Raw genomic sequence first — 18,838 nt, 5'->3', positions numbered from 1 at the left:
AGTGTAAATTATATTAAAGCAGTCGACACGAAGTGTCAGCGGCGCGAACTCGTCATATATGTTACGAGCTAAAGTTGCCCTAATGTTACACAATTCCCGTTAAGTACACCAAGTGTACTTAAGGGGATGGTCAATTACTAAATAATAGTAATTAGACCCAACACTCGGGTGTGGTGCACATTTGTGACCAACCCTTGTGGATGTTATGCACATGGGTGCATTCACATTAGGAGGGATGACGCTTAGCGTCATCAGTTACGCGAGGTATCGATAAAGATACGCTTGCAATACATATTAAATGATATCTATAGAGATATCATTTTAATTGGTAAAAATAGGTATTTATATTTAATTCTATTAAATATAAATCAGTCTGAAAATTACTTCCTACTTGGTAAGTGCGCACGAGGAGACGGTTTACCGCTCCCGGTGACGACACTTTACCAGAGTTTTTAGTTTGTTGGGTGAGGTCGCTTGCGCGCCCACCACAACTACCTCACTGCACGCAAGAGAAGCAGGTTTAACCGCTTCCTCGCTGTGCTAGGGTGTGTGCTTAAGTAGAGCGTGACCGCATTACGACGTGCCCGCCTACACGCTGAGCTTCCCATACGAAGTAGCTATCATCACGTAGTACGTCGTTCGCGTCGAACGCAATTGGGCTCGTATCCTATGAGATTCACCAAGAATCTGTTAGATAAATGAAAATAAATTATTGTTAACGAGGTCGTAAGTTCGATGATTCTGCCTCTAAGCTTTTCAATATCGGCTTAACAATTATAAGTAACTAACAATGATCGATTCCAATTAGTACACACAATCTCGTTGTATACATAGACTGTCAAGCGACTCCAACAATACCAACACAATAATCGATTTGAAGTCGATTTTGAATCTCAATGGTGTGTAATCACATTTTCGGCTTGAGAAAGCAGTTGATGACAAATTCATGAATGCCAGCTTGATACATGCAAACACACAATGCTGGAATTATACAATTATAAATCATCTCGATTTTTCGGACCGCTATCCAGAAAGTCTTGGGCCGAGGCGGGTAAATGTGATAAATATCATTGCCGGTAAGGCAGAGGTCTCCACCAGCAACAAATACAATCCAGAGCTGTGAAAACCTGTTTGACACAAAAATAAGCGTTAGAAACATGTCCGATTAGGCAACTTAATTGCTAAGCCCTACGTACAGCAAAATAGGTGCAGTCATCCAAAGTCTCACGAGCGGCAAATAGCAGAATGCGAGAGTTAGTGGCACGCCCATGTGCAGCAAGAGATCGACAGAATTAGCCAGCAGTCGGAATGGCCGATATTTACTTAAAAAGCCAAACCAGCCCTGCAGGATGCCCAAGAACGTTGTACGGTCGAGCGCGCGAAGCGAGTACCAGCCCATCATAATGGAGAGACCCAGTGACGTTGCTATTCCCAACGCTGCCTCTGATTCAGCCACATGTGCTAGTACTGTGAAGGCCACCCAGCAGAATGTATAAAGGATTCGCACGCGTACAAGCATGGGAAGCAGCGTTATGGCGAAAAGTAGCATTATGGCCTGGATCGCATCTGAGCCCAGCGGCATTGCGTCGGCTGTGCGCTGTTCGTCGTCGCGCATTCGCAACACCGTACGCGTGAGCGTGTTGTGCGCTACGCTGAAGAAGCTGGGGCCGTCCATACAGCGCACAGATTGGAAAAAAAAAGTTATGACTGACATCACGTGTTAAAAATGGGTTGGGTTTGATTATCCGAGATCGACGTTGCTGCTGTATCCTGGGCTACTTTTAATCTAGATTTGGCATATTACTGACCTGTGTAACCTATTATGCTTAGGGTTACTAAGCTATCATTTGTTGTCAAAAAATCAAAAATTTTAAGTGAACACGCTCGGAACAGCGCCGCCTTCTGGAAATATATCATCGATGGGTTTGGCATCATGTGTGCATAATAATGTGCACGAATTAGAGATTTAGAGATATATTCTGTTCGTAATTAGCATTGCAGAAGAAATGCAAAGGAACCTTGACCATTATTACGGTGTTCCACGGTGCAACTTTGAAATTACATACGATGCTCGTCGGAAATTCATTTGATGCTTTTGCGTTTCAGTCATGATTAACTATGCATTGAAGTTTAACTAGCACCAATCAATGCAAATTCTATTTAGTTTAGCCGGTGCTGACAGGATGTTCAAAATATCTTGTTGATAGCTAATTCCAGCTGAAAAATCCCAACGGGAATTATTCTGAACGGATGCAGCCTATTGACTCAATCAAGCAGAAAAAATACGGATGTTGCCGGCTTGCGCAGTTAATCTTTCCAGTGCGATATCGTCTTTCATGCATGGCAGCTGCAGCTTATGCTGCCTCTTTCTTTTTGGTCATAAGGTATATGCGATCCCCGGTACAAGCGTGCGGCTGTAGAGCACGACATTTCGCGACCAATTGGTCTTACCCAAGAAAGCTTTATGACGGAAACGGCCTACGGCTAGCAAAAACGCGTCAATCTTTTCCACGACATCCATTCGTACTTGAATCTTGTGAAAAGACTCGGGGATTTCCACCCGCAAGCGATTTAATCGTTTTTGCGCATTACTGGTAATTAAAAAAACATTTGGGAATACACAATCAGTATCGCGAAACAATTTCAAGTTTCGTTCTCATGAACTTGAAAATCTGTTACGTACCGATAGCATTTCCACGTTTGTGGCTCAATAATCAAGTGCTCAGTCATGCTACTGATTGACTCGAGAAATTTCCAGAGTCCATCATCTCCATGATTTAAGTGTATCCACATTGTGACACTAAAACAAGTGACAAGATCAAACTTTCTTTCTAACGTCGAGCGCGGCGCCAACTCGATAAATGACGCGACTTTCGTTTCAAACATGTTCGTCATGACGTCAACGTGGCAAAACTGCATGACATCATTTCCAATCACCTGCACGGGCTTCTTTGCAGCACGTTCGATCAGTTTCTTGTCAATATCAACACCAAGCATTATCAGAGGCATTCTTGTCGCCAGCTCATTTTCCGTCAATAAAAGCTCTTCTTTTTTTACGTCACCACTGGGCTCCTTCTGTTGTTTCTGGTTCGTACCATTCAAGCCATCCAGCGTTTGCAACGCAATTTTTGCAGCTCTGGCTTTGGCTACTTTTTTTGAAACGCCTTCGCCAAGACTCATAAATTGGCCTTCAATTTGCAGCTCGCACATGTAGCGTCGACAGTGGCTGATGTCTCCTTTATCCTGGATCAAGTACTCCACCAATTTTTTGTCCTTTTGCATGCGCTCATTTAGTATGCTGATGTTGGTCAAGTCAAAGTTTGTCATGCCATCAACCTGGCTAATTTCATTTGGTGCCGCACGTCCGCTCAAGCATTCAAAGAGACCTATCGTCAAATCGCCTTCATTACACCCGACATCTAGCACGGTGGACGTCGCTCTGCTCTTTTCCTCAAAGGATTTGTGCACGAGAAGTGCGCGTCTTAAGGCATTAATTGTATCTTTGTTTAGAAACCGCAAGCGTTCGTGAACTGGGTTAAAAGAGTAGTACGAATGGAAATTGCCCAACACGTGACCATCGGCATCTGAAGCCATATTGACGACCTCACACTATGTTGTACAATGTAATATGATTAGTAAAAATAATATTATTTCGTTGAAACATTACTTTTTAGGGAATATAAAAAGAAAAAATTATACAGAGACAGTTCTTATCGGAAATTCGCAGAATAGGACAATTTTTTATTCACAGGATATGACACTTTTTAGTCTTTTTGATCTGAGCATCGCGAGCGACGCAAGGAAGTCCTTAAAGGTTCCCCCTCGCAATCTCGGATGATAATCCCCGAGACATCTTCCCTCAAGACGGGCGCAGTCCGCAATTGGTTGGGTTGCACCGTTGGTGCCGATGGCGATGAAGAGATTTGGTGAGGAGTTGAATGCTGCTAGGATACACAACGTCTTCCCGGCGGAACAAACTTGTGGAATAGTCGTAGGTTAATCAAATCACTAATATGTGGTTAATCTTCCAACTCCGGATCGTCCGATCGGTAGCTGCACCTGTGGAACGCATCAGAACTTCCTTTGTCTTGCCGCCACGCCTGTGCGTTTTCATTGAAGATGATGGTGGCCCCAATCACACCAGTCAACAAATTCTACACCGTTGACACCTATTGCGAAACATACAACCGTCCATACGTTCCAGTCTTAATCGGTAATCTTTCTTTGTCACCACTTTTACCACGAAAGGTATCTCGGCCTCGAAAACGACCTGTTAAGAGGCGCAAGGAAAGCGGTTCTCAGCAGAAAGCAATGAAGAGGAAACCTTGCAAGACATGTGGACAGATTGGGCCCAATAGGAGAACTTGTCGGGAAGCTCATATGTGATCACTGGGGAGGAGGGCAGTGGTATGTTCCCTCTTATGGTTGGCGAAAAAAGTGTCCTATGCTGTGAATAAAGAAAGGTGTCCTATTCTTGCGAATTGTCGATTAAAGGTGCTCTATTCTGTGTAATTTCTCATATAAAAAATATACGAAATTTAAAAAAATTGAATTACATACCAAAATAATTAATAAATTTATATATACCACGCGTGTATAATATACGTACGAGTATACACAAGCTTGAGATGATAAAGAGATATGATTGAAGGCGATGCTATTTACTTTATCGAACGAAGGAAACAACAAACTTGTCTTATATCATTCGCATTAATTTTAGTACATGTACTCTGTTTTTATGGCGAGAAAACCCAGTTTTGGATGAAAAACCTCTAATTATCATGCACTATGTACTATAGATATACCGCGGAAAGATGTTTTGTTGAACTCCACGGGAAAGTCAACTTTTTTTTTCGCGTTGGATTTGAATAACAAGCATACAATCATGCGTCCTTCCTTGGGCAGGTTCTACAATTATGACGAGATTGGTGGCACATTCCGCACTTTCGATCTAGCACTTTTCAATTCTTTCAGTTGCTTTTTGTGATGGGATCCGCTTCTTCTTTGGACGCCCTCTTTTTTCAAAAATACATAAAGCGTTGCACACACCTCTTGTAAGGACACCTTTAAGCACAATCGGCAATATTTTGTCTTCGGATCTTTCAGAATAGGTGGTTGCATACGTTAATGATTTCCAGATTTCGTGGAACAACTAGACCAAGTCGAGCAATTGTTTGGAGTGCCTCAGAGCTAGTAGGGCATGAACGCAAGGCGATCGAACATCTTCGAAGTGACCACACGAGCAACGTACAAATTTTTCACAAAGTTGAGCTACACAATGAATTGCGACGATGAAGCATGAGGTCGAGTATCATCAACTTCACCACATTTCGCAACGGCCAATGTTTTATCCACCTTGCGCGATGCATATGGAGTTAGTACTCCCTACCCTCTCACTTACCTGACGTTTCAGACCACTTGCATGCCACGTGTTGTTCGATTTCCATCAAAACGTCGATGACGGGGAGACTCGGAATTCCCTTCAATACGCTATTTACGGATTTTACGTTATTTGACGTCAAAGTTTTGTATCTTGGGCATGGGGAGTAAGCCGTTGACCATTTTTCAACCAACCTCCTGAAGCCACGCCAACGCACTGCTGTTCACACTTGCAATATTTGCTACCACCTTCTCGTACTCCACTGTTCTCCATGAAGCAGCCAATATCCATGCCAAATTCTCTAAGACCATGGACTTGTATATCTTGTTAAAATTCTCCATCAAATGGCCGAAGCAAAAAAAGTCTGGGACGTCTGGTGACGCTGTCTGCATAGCTTTTATAAGTCCCTTGTCCCTATCCGATATGACGAATGCTGGAGCTGGCTGCAGGTGGAAGAGTAAGAAATTCAAAAACCAGGTCCAGTTATATTCGTCATTCACCGATACGATCCCAACTCCGATTATTTTGATCTCGTTGTTTCTATTTCTAAAGCACGCTACAAGGAGAATTCCACCGACTGACGTCTTTACAAAGGTTCCATCCACGGATATCCCACGCTCTGTATGGCTTATATGCTTAAAGCCCTTCCCGAAAAATGACACATAGCCGCTTTAATTTGTTAGTACGACATCAAGCTTGGATTTGTGACCTCGAATCTTCAGCTCATCCACGTAGGATGGAATGAGGTTGTATTGATCAATGTCGCTTCCGAATAACTCAAGCTTCAACCTCTTAAGAGCGTGAACGCAAGTCATATAGGTATCGATAATCCCTTCGTTCCTTAACTTCAATTGGATTATCAGGTATCTCAATTTACTGCCAGAGGATATGGCCATATCTCTGATTGCAGGGTTTAAAGCAATTTGTTTTCGCAGTCTCGTATCTGCACGACGCCTTGGACGATTCGGGTACTTGACAGGTGTGCATTGCAAGCTTTTTCGGAGAGCTGAACGTATGCGTAAAGGCAAGCTGCACAACGAAGAGGCGCCGCACTATCCGCATACCGCATGGACTTGTACAGCCATGTTGCGTGCACACTGCCTTGTAGCGCCGTTTATCGCTTGACACAACACGATACGAACGGTTGCAATTTCGATTGTATTCAATAACTGCTTGAATAACGCTTTATTGGCCTAACATCTATCCTCGAAGAAGCTGCTAGCTTGCTGTTGCTGGTCGTCGTTATCCGTCGCTGGTATTAATTGCAGCAAAACACAATCGTTGATGTGTGGCCAGCAAGAGGTAGCGGGGGTGGGACATCAAAGTTTTGCAACATGCCAGAATTATACATATTGCAGCATTAAAGATCATACGATAATTAGAACAGGATATGTGTCAAAAAAATATCGTCTGAACAGCAGAAAACGTAAATGGAATAGTCTTACAGAGTCTTAATCTACTTGAAAGTTTATTGATAACGTGGCTAGATTGAAGCATGCTAAAACTCCGTCGTATGCTTATGACATTTCTAGAATAACAAAGCCTTTAATACATATCTCTCCATGATACCTTCTCTGCCTCATGGCTAAGATCAAGTGTAGCATATCTCTTCATGATCCTAAGCTTGTGTATACTCGTACGTATATTATACATGCGTGTTATATTTTTTATTTATTAATTATTTTGGTATATACTTTTTATTTTTTTATTACTGGTATATTTTTCGATTTAATTATACTTGAATATTTTTTTATATTCCCTACTTTTTATTGAAACATGCTGGGACGACGAGTACTGCGAACAGTGATACCTTTTCGCACGCAGCGCCACGCAGCATCGACAGCGCCAGCAGCACAGACCAAAAGCGAAGCTGATAGTACCTTTACACGTTACGCAGGCATAGCGTTCTTCGGCGCTGTGGTTTGTAAAAAAAATAGGCAATGCCAATGGTATAATCACTAAAGAATGATATCTTCCATTTGACTTGTAGGCCGTAACAGCGGCGTACCTTGGAACGTGGCAGGTGCAACATTTCAAACAATTAACTTAATAACGTAAGAATGCTCAATGCGTTTATTGAAGATCGAGCGTTACTACTGGAAGGTGGATCTGATCAATCAGCGCACAAAAGAGTTGTCTCAGTCTGTTGCTGACCTGCCAGAGGACTCGACGGCGAGCAACAAAAAGTATGCTCGATAGACTTGTGGGTATCACACGATTAGCCTTAATTGTTTAATTTTTGCAGAGACGACATTGAATTTCGTCAGCTTCGCCTTAAAGGCAACTTTAAACCCGGAAGCACCTTCTACTTGTGTACAATTTTTTTTCGTGATGTGTAATGTTTTCAGCACATCTTCCTTAATTAACTTTACTCTTTTGGTAGACCCTCGCTCTGCCCCGGCGGATCCAAGTGATTCAGTGGCGAGAGTAAGATCTGGCGGCTACGTCTATTCCTTACTGCAGCGGGAAAGCGGGTGAGAAGTTTGCTTGTATCTGGGGGTGTGGATTTTAAGGTTCAATCATTGCATGTTGCGAAGAACACCGGTTATTGTTAATCGAGGCTGGCTTCCACGCAATCTTCTCGACGCGCACATGGCTCTTGACAAAAAGGAGGAAGATGGCATGGTGTCATTCGTCGGAGTGCTCCGTCATGGCGAAGTTGTAAGTGCAATCACAGTTCTCATACATTGATTGAATCTTGCGATAATAATATTAAATATATCCCAGAAAAATAGGTTTACGCCTGCTAATGATCCGGAGAATCGTCAATTCTCGTACTTAGACCATGGAGAGCTAGCGGATGCCATGGGTGTCACTGCGGCCGATTTGCCTGTCATGGTCGATGCCCTCGGTATGTATTTCAACATTCTTTATTCGTGCTTCAATCTCGTTTTTTTTAATATTTTATAACAGCGGTAGATGACAAGCCTGGAGATGTAACACTTTCCAACTTTGTCCGAAAGAATATAACTTCATATTTGGAGTTTTACATGACTCCTGAAAAGCACGTGGGATACGCTGTAACCTGGTACAAAAAATTACTTTTCAATATATGAACTCAAAACTTACCTGTCCTGCGATTAGGTTTGGATGCAGCATGGCCGCGGCAGTCATGGGATACTTGCGTTTTAAACGAGGGGGTACACACGCTGTTCGCACACCGAAACGCAACTAAATAAAACCTCTATCCCACGAAGTCACGTCTATCTCCTGCCCTATCCGCACAAATAATAAATTGACCAATCTAGTTGTAAGGTTACTTACTAGGCATAATGGAGCCTGAAATAGATGATGAAGCGACGACGATGGAGGATGCGGTGCTGCTACTGCTCATGCTATTTGTATTAGTAGTCGTGTCGTTCGTCCTCGACCGATATTCATGCAACTTAGTGTCTCAGAGCGGCTTTGCGATGGCCTTCGGCCTTGCCGTGGGGCTTTTGATGATTATGGGCGGCAAGCACGCGGTGCTCCACACTCACTTAAATCTGGACAATAGCCTTTTCTTTAATGTTTTGTTGCCGCCAATTATCTACGAAGGAGGCTTTTCAATTAAGCGCCAGGCGTTCTTTCGTAACTTTCCAGCCATCATGAGCACGGCAGTCATAGGTACAGTCGTCGCGGCGACAATTACAGGCGGTGTGCTGTACCTTGCTGGGGCGTCAAGGGTAGTCACAAAGCTTTCGTGGGTCGAAGCTTTGCTGTTTGGCACACTGATCAATGCTGTCGACCCCGTGGCTACGTTGACTTGCTTTAATAAAATGCACGTGCCGCCACTTTTATTTAACCTCGTATTCGGAGAAAGCGTGATCAACAATGCCGTGGCTATTGCCCTCTACCAGACTCTTCATCAATGGAACGTTGGCACGGATCTAAGTCTCACACAGCTGCTACAAGTGGCAACCCATACGAGCGGAATGTTGGTCGGGTCATTGCTAATTAGTGCGACGATTACGTTAAGTGGGGCCTTCCTGCTCAAGCGCAAGGTCTTCTCGTCGCTGCATTTATTCCCAAGCTACGAAATCTGTTTGTGCTTAATTTTTAGTTTGCTGACGTATTACGTGGCCGATAGTCTAAACTTGAGTGGAATCGTGGCACTTTTTTTCTCGGGTACCATTACAGCTCATTACCATTTTAACGCGCTGTCACGCGAAGCTCGACATGCATTTACCCACTTGCTCCACACGATCTCGTTTGTATGTGAAAACATCGTTTATGTCTTTATGGGAACGTCCGTGATCATGATCTTTTCCGGACATCCGGAAGCACGCATTGGTGCTGCGCTTCGGGTAGACGATATTGACTGGCACTTTATCGCCATGACGCTTGCTGCGTGTGTCGTGGCTCGATTCTTTAACATAATTCCGCTTCTTAAACTTTCGAATTGGTCACGCGAGCCTTCGGACCGCATACCTCTTAAATACATGGGTGTCATGTGGTTTGTGGGTCTTCGTGGATCAATCGCTTTCGCTCTTGCAAAGAATTGGAACTATACCGGTCGATATGGACCTCACCGTCGTCTGATAGAATCGACAACTCTTGTCGTTGTGCTCTTCACGACTATTGTGATTGGCGGACTTACTGGCCCGCTCGTGTCCAAGCTTCACCTCACGAATCATCACAGCGCATTAAGGCAATTGGACTCCAATGTTCCTGAGGACTCAAACTTGGAAGAAGATCCTGCACGAATACTGCAACGAAGCTCTCGTCACTTTGTTCTTCGTCGAAACTCGAGAAATTTAGAACACCACGCCTCGCATCGATCATCGAAGGAAGATGAGACGCGAGAGCAAGAGACTGCAATTGATAGTCATCCTGTATTTACGTCGCGACCCCAGTTTCGTGACGAGGATTACAGCGAAAATGATCAGAGTGAAGACATACCGACTCTGTGCAATGAGACATTTACTGGCACTTTCATTCGCAATTGGCACACTTTTGATGTGACGTACATGCAACCAGCTTTCGGTGGTCTGCAATCCCCCGCAAATCACATTGCAGTTACTGAAGAAGTACTACCGAGCACGGAGGAGCTGGACAAGGCACAACTTCAAACTATTATTTGATATGCTTCAACTATACTTGTTATTTTACAGCCGATGTTAGGTCATGCAGAACAATCTTATATGTTCAGCATTGAACCTAACATCAACGCCATTATGCTGCCGCGTGCTGATAATATTAAGTGCATGCTATTAAACACAAGTGCACATTTTTAATGTTTCTTTTATAAGACATCTGACATGGCAGCAATTACAAAGTCTTTGACAATTTAATGTAGCAGGACACCTGATTAGGAATAAGGCGTCTTGCTACATTGAATTGCCAAAAGAATTATGAAATAATTGTCTTACTCGCTTCATTGTTGCCGCTTAAGCGCAAAATAATGCAGCTTTTTCCTAAAAGGTTTATTTATTCTTTTAAATGCATGTCCCTTTATTCGAGTGAGGCAGGAATTTTACAACCGCGACGGCGTCATCAAGGTGGCAAATACGCGCTCTGCAATTCATTGCCCTTAACTTGATCGATAAATTTATTAAATGAATATATGATTTAAGTGTTAGTTACGAGCGCGTGATAGCCTTCTTGGGAACTTGAAAGCTCTCTCCTTTTCATCCAACATGTCCTTGTTGGATGGAATGTGCGTAGGCCGTTGAACGGACTACGGGGGCGCTTTCTCGCTATTCAATAACGAGGTATCAGAGTAGATGCGAATTCGCTTTTTCATTTGTTAATTTATGAGTTTTACAATTATAATGCAAAATTTAAGTAAGAGACCAAGATGTAGAATTTTTAATTCCCATCAAATTTTAGCTAATTGAAATCAATGGACAGGTTATCAGGTTCTGTCTAACAGATACTGAGAAGCAAAAAAGCAGCAAGCAAATTACTTTAATAAGGCCTAAAATGAAGCTGATTGTTAAAATATACCTACTCTTCAGCGTCTAGATTCTTTGGCTCCTGCATTACATAGCAAAGCTCAATTAGCACAAGGTCCATATATACAATTAAGCTTGACAATTTAATACATGAGGCTCCAAGTCATCACCGTAGTTGATGGCGTGATCCACGTGCATCAGCACGGTCTCGATGCTTTCCTCGCGATTGATATTCATCGGTACAAAAGCGACCATACTGAAGTCATTAATCTATAAACACGATTTCATAAGTGACGCCATCCGTTCAAGAAAGCAGTCTAAGCCGAAAAGGACCAATTTACGTACGACATTGCAAATTGCTGCGCTTAAAGGGCGCCACTTGGGATCTGTCGCATTAGCAAGACTTTCGAGAAGATAGCCTTCGGATGGGTCCAAGTATCTGAACAATAATCAAGTAAGCGTCCTTTTCAAAAACAACGACATTATTGTCAGATTATTTACTTTGACAGCTCCTTCTCATCGACCAAATCGCACTTGGTTATCACATTGATGTGGGGCAATTCGAGTTGTACCATGGCCGACAACGAGCACAGTACACCGGAGATAAACTTAGACGGGTCAACAATAAATAAAGAGTCGATCTGCGTAAGCAAATGCATTTTACAAATTCACGTATCGATTTATTTGAATGGCGGACAAGAAATTGGTACTCACTAAGTAAACGCAACAAATGTTGAATCCCAAATCCTTTAACGAGTCACAGAGTTGTTTCATCACCGGCAAGTGCGTGTACAATTCAATTTGACCTATGCATATTATTAAGTGCACAATGAGCACAGAAAATAAAGCAACCATACCGATAGAGCAAAAACCTGGGCAGTCAAATATGAAGTAGTCTTCGTCGCTGTACTCGCCTAAAAGGTCCTGCAACCAGTCAAAGTTCTGGACAAGATACCTGATAGCGACATTCTACTGGTCAGCATTTGGCTAACAAGCACTTTTAAATTGCGCCCTACGTCACTCACTCCATACAATAAATGAGGCTGCCATTTGGTCCATATCCCAATTCCTCCATTACATCCTCAACGCTAATCAAATCGCGGATGTCTAGCAAATCCAACCAAAATCAGCACTTTATACCGCATCTTGGTATAGACGATTCCGGCGTACCAAAGGCCACAGGATACTCAAAGTGGTCGGCGGCCGGGTCCAGATTCACCACATATGTCATGCGTCCAGACGCAGCGCAGAACTCGTGCATATTATAGCAGTAGGTAGACTGTCATGCCAGTTAAAGAGTAAACGATTCCGAATTAAACGTTATTTAAGCTGCGTAATATTGTCAATAAAGAGGAGTTTTAGCTTATACAGCACCTTGCCCGTGCCTGCAGGGCCCATTATCATCTGACAGCATCGCATTGCAAGGTCGACCAGCCGAAATTTAATTACAATTTGCTTTGGCCTCCCGGATTAGAGCAATTTCAAATGGATAGTCAACAGTGTAAATGTGTAACGGGCTAAAGTTACCCTATGTCACACAAACTCATTAAGTACACTTGGTGTGCTTAACAGGATGGTCAATTACTCATGTCGAGTACTTAGACCTCCACTTGGGTGTGGTGCACAAATTGGCCAACCCTTGTGAATTTGATGCACATAGGTATATTCACATTCAAGGGAATGACGGCTAGCGTACATCCGTAATCCGAAATTTTCAGAATAATATGCTCGCAATGTAGGGGTGCACTTCGACAGAGGTGGCATCTATTGATTGGTTAAGAAAAGGTTTAATATTTAATTCAATAATTGTAAACAGTCTTAAAACTGCTTCAATTGGTAATATTATCAAAATCCCAGTAACTATGGGTAATACGAGTGGCCCGGCACCAGATAGAGATCTGGTCGCCAAAATCTATGTAAATAAAATTTAGGAAGGATTTATAGTTTTTAAGCTCATTTCTACATTTAATCTTGAAGTGTCTAGTGCCTTTCTAAGGCTTGCGCTGCGATCGGCGGGAGTAATAAGCCTTCCTAAGGTATATACTCTCGGGCACTAATTGTCACTTGGTTCTAAGAGCTGCTGAGTCCCTTGAACTAGGATTCATTAAGCTCTTCGAGCTTGTTCGACTCACTGAGCTGTTACACTTATTAATTTTATAGAACTAAGTGACTCTTAGAGTCTTAAGTCTTCCTCTGACTAAGGAGCGAGGTGGCTCCGTTACAAACAGACAGCCGATTGTAAAAACCTCAGACTTTACGAGCACGCCGTTCACTAAATGAACGGTCGCCTCTTTTGCTTGCAATCCTGGCAAAGCGACTCATACATCGCCGGTCTCTTTTTAAGAGTCGCGAGCTTCACATAATTCTGTGATGCACCCGAATCCACGAGAGGGGTCATCACATGCTACCGCGCTCCTGCATTTCCCGACCCCACAGTGGTCGATGCAGAATTCATGCGTCTCGCACGCTGGTTCTTTCCATCACATATCGGATAGCGAGTCCTTTTGCTGGGCATCTTTGCCCCAGCAGGGACTCTGGCATAGCAGCAAGCCATCATGTGGCCGCGCTTGCCGCATATGTAGCAGACTACGTCTGCATTGCCCAACTCCATAGGAGTGGCTACCGACCTCTCGGCCGACGGCTTACCAAACAGTCACCGAGGCACTGTTGAAGGATTGCTCATCAATTAAGGCAATTTGGATTGCCTCTTCCATCGTCGACGGCACCTTTCTAAAAAGGCGTTGTCGCGATGGACCCTGCCGCAGTCCAATCATGAACGTGGGCACCTTTTTGGCTCCGATATCGGACCCACACTCATGACGGCCAAAAGCGAGCGCATCTACTGCACATATTCTTGCAGTACGTGCAGAGCGTGACAGGCTTCGCCTGTCACGCTCTAAAGAAGCGCACCTGAAGCAACACTTCGCTGTTCGTCGGCTGATACATGGCGCGAATTTTTGTCTTAAAGGTCGTATATGTAGGGAACGCCTTACCGTCTGGCACAAGCGCCGAGTAAGCCCACTCGGAGGCTTAAAAGCGCAAATGCGACATGGCGTACGACACCTTCCGGGTGTCGTCCTCGATGAGCTGCTCCGCACCTCAATTTCTCCACGGCTAACAACCAGTGTACAATTGTGTGCGCTGCAGTTCTATCGAACTTGAGCGGGTCCCTTACTTGCTATACATTTCTAGGTCCGCGCTTTTAGAACAGCAAGTTTATTCATGGAGTAAAGTAGAGTCTCCCTTATTTAAAATGGCTGGGACCGACCAATTTTGATTAAATAAAGGAACTATTAAATAGCAGAGTTAGGATTGGGGTTAGGGGGATCAGATTGGGCCTCGGCTGATGCGGCCGGAAGGATAGGTCCTCAACAGTACTGTTGAGAGCCTCGCTCCGAGCCTGCTCACACCTAAGCTCGTTCTGGTCTTAGTGACGGACTCCGCCGCGGCTTGGCTGTGTGCCTCGGACGCGACCATTCGCTGTCCGCGGCTAGCGTCATCCGTTTCGCGAGGTATCTAGATGATTCGCTTGCAATACATACAAGTGTTTGTCGAGAAAGATGACCTTTTAGGATTGGTTAAACATAGAAGTTTATATTTAATATGATAAACATAAATCAGTCCGAAAACTACTTTTTACTTGATAAGTGCGCACGAGGAGCCGATCTACCGCCTTCATGACGACACGTATATCAGGGTACTTAGTGCGTTGGGTGAGGTCGTTAAGCCGCCCACCACCACAACCTCACTGCACGTGAGAAAATTCGGTCAAACCGTTTTCTCGCTGTGCTAGGGTGTGTGCTTAAGTAGAGCGTAGCCGCATTAAGGCGTGCCCGCCTACAAATTCCCAAAATAAAACCATCAATTATCTGCTTTATGGTACAAACACCTGGCAACTATCCGACACATCCAGTGCTACATAGCTGGTCTGCCCGGATTATATTTCATTCTGCTATTTAAAACGAGTCGGAAAAAATATTCCGAGCCAGGGCAAACTTAGAAGAGGTAGGCAAATAGCTTTCTTCTTGATAGACAACTCTGCGTTGCATTCGTAGGAGCCCTGCAAAATTAGAATATGTCGGTCCTCCTTCTAGCACTGCATGTAATTTCCTTTTGCGATGGAGCTTCCTATGTATTATTTTATAGTTATCGACGTAGTCTCCGCGTCCGTGATAAATTGCATCGGTAGGACGACAAATAGCTCTTCGTATTTGTAGTCGAATGTCGACTTTATTTTAATGATAAGCTGCTCATAAGCGAATCGTATCTTTAAGCAATTTACTCGGTGTACGCCCTGATCCCAAAATAATTAAAGCGATCACCGACTGACCTGCCAGTCGACTTCAAAGGACTTCGGAGGTTCCTCGGCTTAGCGGCGTACTTGCATAAACACTCGCACAACTGCGGCGACATGACAGTATATTTTTCTTGTTTGATGAAGAAAAATTTAAAATGATCATGGAATGCTGATTGTAAACACTGTTACTGAAGGTAATAAGCAAAACTCGATGCAATCGCCGATCTTGGTGATTACAGACCAAGACAGACCATTTCATGTGGTCTTAGATGCTAGCGAAGTTCAAGTTGAACTCGTCTTCAGTTTTAGTGTCTTCTCGTGTAAAGAGAAGCTCAAGGTTCTTGGTATGGAGAGTTGGAAAGTCCGTATGACCTCATCCTAGGCATGTCATGGTTGGCATGACACCAACCATGAATAGACTGGCGTACACGCATAGTTGCTAACTTTACGCAGATCACCGGAATGATGACTTCCTGCGAGAGGCCTGTGCAACTAATGCTGTGTCGAACCCTGTAAAGGGTGCGTCGACGGGATGTCAAACGTCATCAAGTCCTACCCAGCTCAGAGAGAATGTTGTAGTGAGAAGGACAATGACAAGTAGTCATGCGTTTAATGGTCCTGCACCGAGCCGAGAGCCTGTGGCAGTAGATAGCAAGCTGACAGGAAGTCAAGCGTCGAAAGAATTGGCACGAACTCGAAAGCCTGGTGCGGTTTGAAGGGGTGCGTTAGCGGAGAGAGCAACGGCATCCGCTTCCCAGTCAAAGGTCGTGGTGACTCCGAAATCGAGTACCCAACAATAAGGACGATCAAAGGTCACTCACTCGTTTTAACGAACACCTTGTTCGAGGATGTCGAAGGCAAGATGGCGGAGGCATCCTCAGTCGAGGGTCTCCAGCACGTCTTGAAATTTGCCGAGAAGATATTAAATCTCCCGGAGAAATTGTGGGATCTGTTCCTTGCCGAACTTAGAAAACGAAAGATCCACGAAGTAAACTTAATAGAAAGGTTAAAATTGGTGCAAATTTTAATTGGTTAGTGTAGTTTTATGAGCATATTAAATCATTTTTTTTTTACTTTTTTTTTATTTTGTGTTGGATTATTTGGTATAATTTTAAACAGACAGAATATTATAAACAATTCCCCTTTAATTAATTTAAGAATGTTTTATGTCGCAACAGTTCCAGAAGAGAACTTGGTGGACTGTTGCTCGTCGTCAACAATGGATGAGAGTGTCTTGGAACAGACAAAAATAAACGATTCGCTGCTTAAGGCTGGGGTGCTTTAAAAGACAGCCCGTTTTTTAAGTTCTGTGGAAACACCGCGATGTGTTCCCGTATCTCTGGGACCCCTATGACGCACATTTGTAAGTTGAATTTACATTTCGGCGTCACCCAAAGTCTGCAACACAGCGTCTAAATGGCGCTTGTGCGACTCTGTTTCGCTTGACCCGTCGTCGGCCTTACTATGCACAAATTCGTTGCTGTGACGTAGAAGTTATAAGATATCTTTAGTCTTCCTTCACACATTCTTGCGTAATGTGACGAGGACATCGCGACGAGATATATTGTGCGCTTGACGGGGCAGCATTTATTTTTAATCAGATTGAAATTTTTGTACATTGCCTTGTCTCTGCCACTCATAAAAAGTTCAGAAGTTAAGAATGTGTGAAAATGCTCTATCTTGCGGACGGTTTTTTTTTTACTGTTTTCTCACGTTTTGTTTTCGATTTTTTTGCTGCTTTGGCGGAGATCTGCCTTACAACGTCTGTCGTGAAACTATTTTGTCGACCCATAAATACTTGAAGCTGAGGCCACAAGTACTGTAGCGTATGAAAGGAAAGTAGGAAATACGTGGTGATAAGAATATAGCCAACGATACTGCACTTAGTTCTCATGCTTATTCATTGGACAATACCATGCTGGCATTAAACTTTACGTTATTGATTACTTAAGAGGGATCATACGCTTTTAATATTTATATATAAAAGGGCATAGCCTTTAATTAAATTACACTATCCAATCTGCAGTGTGATATAAATAGTTTACGTACTTTTTATATAAAAGGGCTAGCCTTTTATTGAATAAACTATTCAATCTGCAGTGTGATATAAATAGTTTACGTACTAATTTTTATATAAAAGGGCTTAGCCTTTAATTGAATTACACTATCCAGTCTGCAGTGTGATATAAATAGTTTACGTACTGGCGTTAGCCCCTCCCGGTGAGGGTAAAAGGGGTGGCCTCAGTCGAGTAGACCTGCCACAGCTTGTATCGGGGACGAAAGCCAGGCAGGGTCAGTCTTCAACCCTTTTTGGCAATCACTTTGCTACCATGGTCTGTGTTCCAGCTTCGGCCGCAGAAGCGCCGCCAGGCCCGACCACGATCCTGTCACGGCTGCCTGGGTGGGATAAATCTTCAGCACCTAAGGCGCTGGGATGAGGCGGTCCTGGGACCAAGGGCTTGCAACGGGGTGTATCGTTACATGAAATTAACACTTAAAGGTTGTTAATTAATATATAATCTAAAAGGTGGATAATATTTGGAGGATATTACTGTATATAGTAATATTCAGAATTCTTATCCATAAATAGGTATAGACCATTATACCTATTTATTCCGCAGACTAATCAGCTGGAGAAGTAATCAAAGAGAGAGTTACAGATAAGATAGATATAAGAATTCTGTTACATGTTTAGTATTAGATTATAATTAAGTAGCATTTACAAAGATAGAACAAGAGACCCTTAATTATATTTAATACAGTTTTCATTTTACCCTATTAAAGCTAGTTGCCTTAAGAGAAGTCTTCCTCTGCACGTACTAGTGTACGTGAAATAGTGTAGGGCACCACTCGCAACTGAAGCAGTGTGAAGTGGACTTGTACTGAAACAGTACAAGTCATAGTGCCCCGTTACACCTGGTAGCACTTTGTAGTCCGTCCAAGGACCACATTTCCCACATCTAACATGGACATGTTAGATGATAGTGGGAATACGCATCACGTTTCCCCTGAAAGCTACTCCTTTCTAAGTGATATAGAAAGGAGTGCGGTTGAACGAATGAGTTCGACCGTAGGAAACGATGCAATCCTGGCATTACTGTCCAACTTAGACAGAGATGCCCTCCATTCAACCGTCGCCAAGTTCATACAACATGAACTTGACGAGATGAAGGAAAAAGTAGCCTTGCTGAATCAGCAAGGCTCTCAACAGGCGGAACTGTTGAGATTACAACAGGTACAGACCCCTGTACCTGGGATGACGCAAACGCGTCGTCCCGAAACTCT

The 18,838-nt window shown here is 43.4% G+C and overlaps 5 protein-coding genes across 5 annotated transcripts; 2 read left to right on the top strand and 3 right to left on the bottom strand.

The window, feature by feature from the left end:
- Positions 1-552: 552 nt before the first annotated feature.
- Positions 553-1,731, bottom strand: CCR75_005914 (uncharacterized protein). Its single transcript, XM_067963988.1, has 2 exons — positions 1,197-1,731; positions 553-1,127 (listed from the first exon to the last, which is right to left on the bottom strand). The coding sequence occupies exons 1-2, from the start codon at positions 1,712-1,714 to the stop codon at positions 908-910; spliced, it is 738 nt and encodes a 245-aa protein (XP_067814428.1). The 5' UTR covers positions 1,715-1,731; the 3' UTR covers positions 553-907.
- A 308-nt stretch (positions 1,732-2,039) lies between these two features.
- CCR75_005913 (uncharacterized protein) lies at positions 2,040-3,594 on the bottom strand (the record flags this gene model as incomplete). The annotated part of the gene is made up of 2 exons (XM_067963987.1): positions 2,040-2,591; positions 2,684-3,594. The coding sequence occupies 2 exons, from the start codon at positions 3,592-3,594 to the stop codon at positions 2,378-2,380; spliced, it is 1,125 nt and encodes a 374-aa protein (XP_067814430.1). The 3' UTR covers positions 2,040-2,377.
- Positions 3,595-7,156: 3,562 nt separating this feature from the next.
- Positions 7,157-8,555, top strand: CCR75_005912 (uncharacterized protein; the record flags this gene model as incomplete). The annotated part of the gene is made up of 9 exons (XM_067963986.1): positions 7,157-7,300; positions 7,371-7,403; positions 7,463-7,566; positions 7,626-7,693; positions 7,764-7,854; positions 7,918-8,041; positions 8,108-8,231; positions 8,294-8,408; positions 8,477-8,555. The coding sequence occupies 9 exons, from the start codon at positions 7,157-7,159 to the stop codon at positions 8,553-8,555; spliced, it is 882 nt and encodes a 293-aa protein (XP_067814429.1).
- Positions 8,556-8,652: 97 nt separating this feature from the next.
- CCR75_005911 (uncharacterized protein) lies at positions 8,653-10,443 on the top strand (the record flags this gene model as incomplete). Its single annotated transcript, XM_067963985.1, has 1 exon — positions 8,653-10,443. One exon carries the CDS (start codon positions 8,653-8,655, stop codon positions 10,441-10,443), a length of 1,791 nt encoding a protein of 596 aa, XP_067814432.1.
- A 667-nt stretch (positions 10,444-11,110) lies between these two features.
- On the bottom strand, positions 11,111-12,714 carry CCR75_005910 (uncharacterized protein). Its single transcript, XM_067963984.1, has 9 exons — positions 12,631-12,714; positions 12,427-12,535; positions 12,282-12,363; positions 12,129-12,211; positions 11,971-12,062; positions 11,758-11,897; positions 11,602-11,695; positions 11,407-11,526; positions 11,111-11,338 (listed from the first exon to the last, which is right to left on the bottom strand). The coding sequence occupies exons 1-9, from the start codon at positions 12,673-12,675 to the stop codon at positions 11,309-11,311; spliced, it is 795 nt and encodes a 264-aa protein (XP_067814431.1). The 5' UTR covers positions 12,676-12,714; the 3' UTR covers positions 11,111-11,308.
- Between the last annotated feature and the right edge of the window lie 6,124 nt (positions 12,715-18,838).

The sequence above is a fragment of the Bremia lactucae genome, linkage group LG10, assembly GCF_004359215.1.
Source record: "Bremia lactucae strain SF5 linkage group LG10, whole genome shotgun sequence".
Taxonomy (NCBI): Eukaryota; Oomycota; class Peronosporomycetes; order Peronosporales; family Peronosporaceae; genus Bremia; species Bremia lactucae.
Note: the sequence above shows the minus strand (reverse complement) of the source record. Positions and strands in the feature narration are given on the sequence as shown.

Coding starts and splice junctions, on each gene's coding strand:
- CCR75_005914 (XM_067963988.1), bottom strand. CDS start 1,714: ATGTCAGTCATAACTTTTTTTTTCCAATCTGTGCGCTGTATGGACGGC. Junction 1,128..1,196: donor ATGACTGCACCTATTTTGCT/GTACGTAGGGCT, acceptor TGTGTCAAACAG/GTTTTCACAGCTCTGGATTG.
- CCR75_005910 (XM_067963984.1), bottom strand. CDS start 12,675: ATGCGATGCTGTCAGATGATAATGGGCCCTGCAGGCACGGGCAAG. Junction 12,364..12,426: donor TGAGTATCCTGTGGCCTTTG/GTACGCCGGAAT, acceptor TGGATTTGCTAG/ACATCCGCGATTTGATTAGC. Junction 11,527..11,601: donor GCGCAGCAATTTGCAATGTC/GTACGTAAATTG, acceptor TCGTGTTTATAG/ATTAATGACTTCAGTATGGT.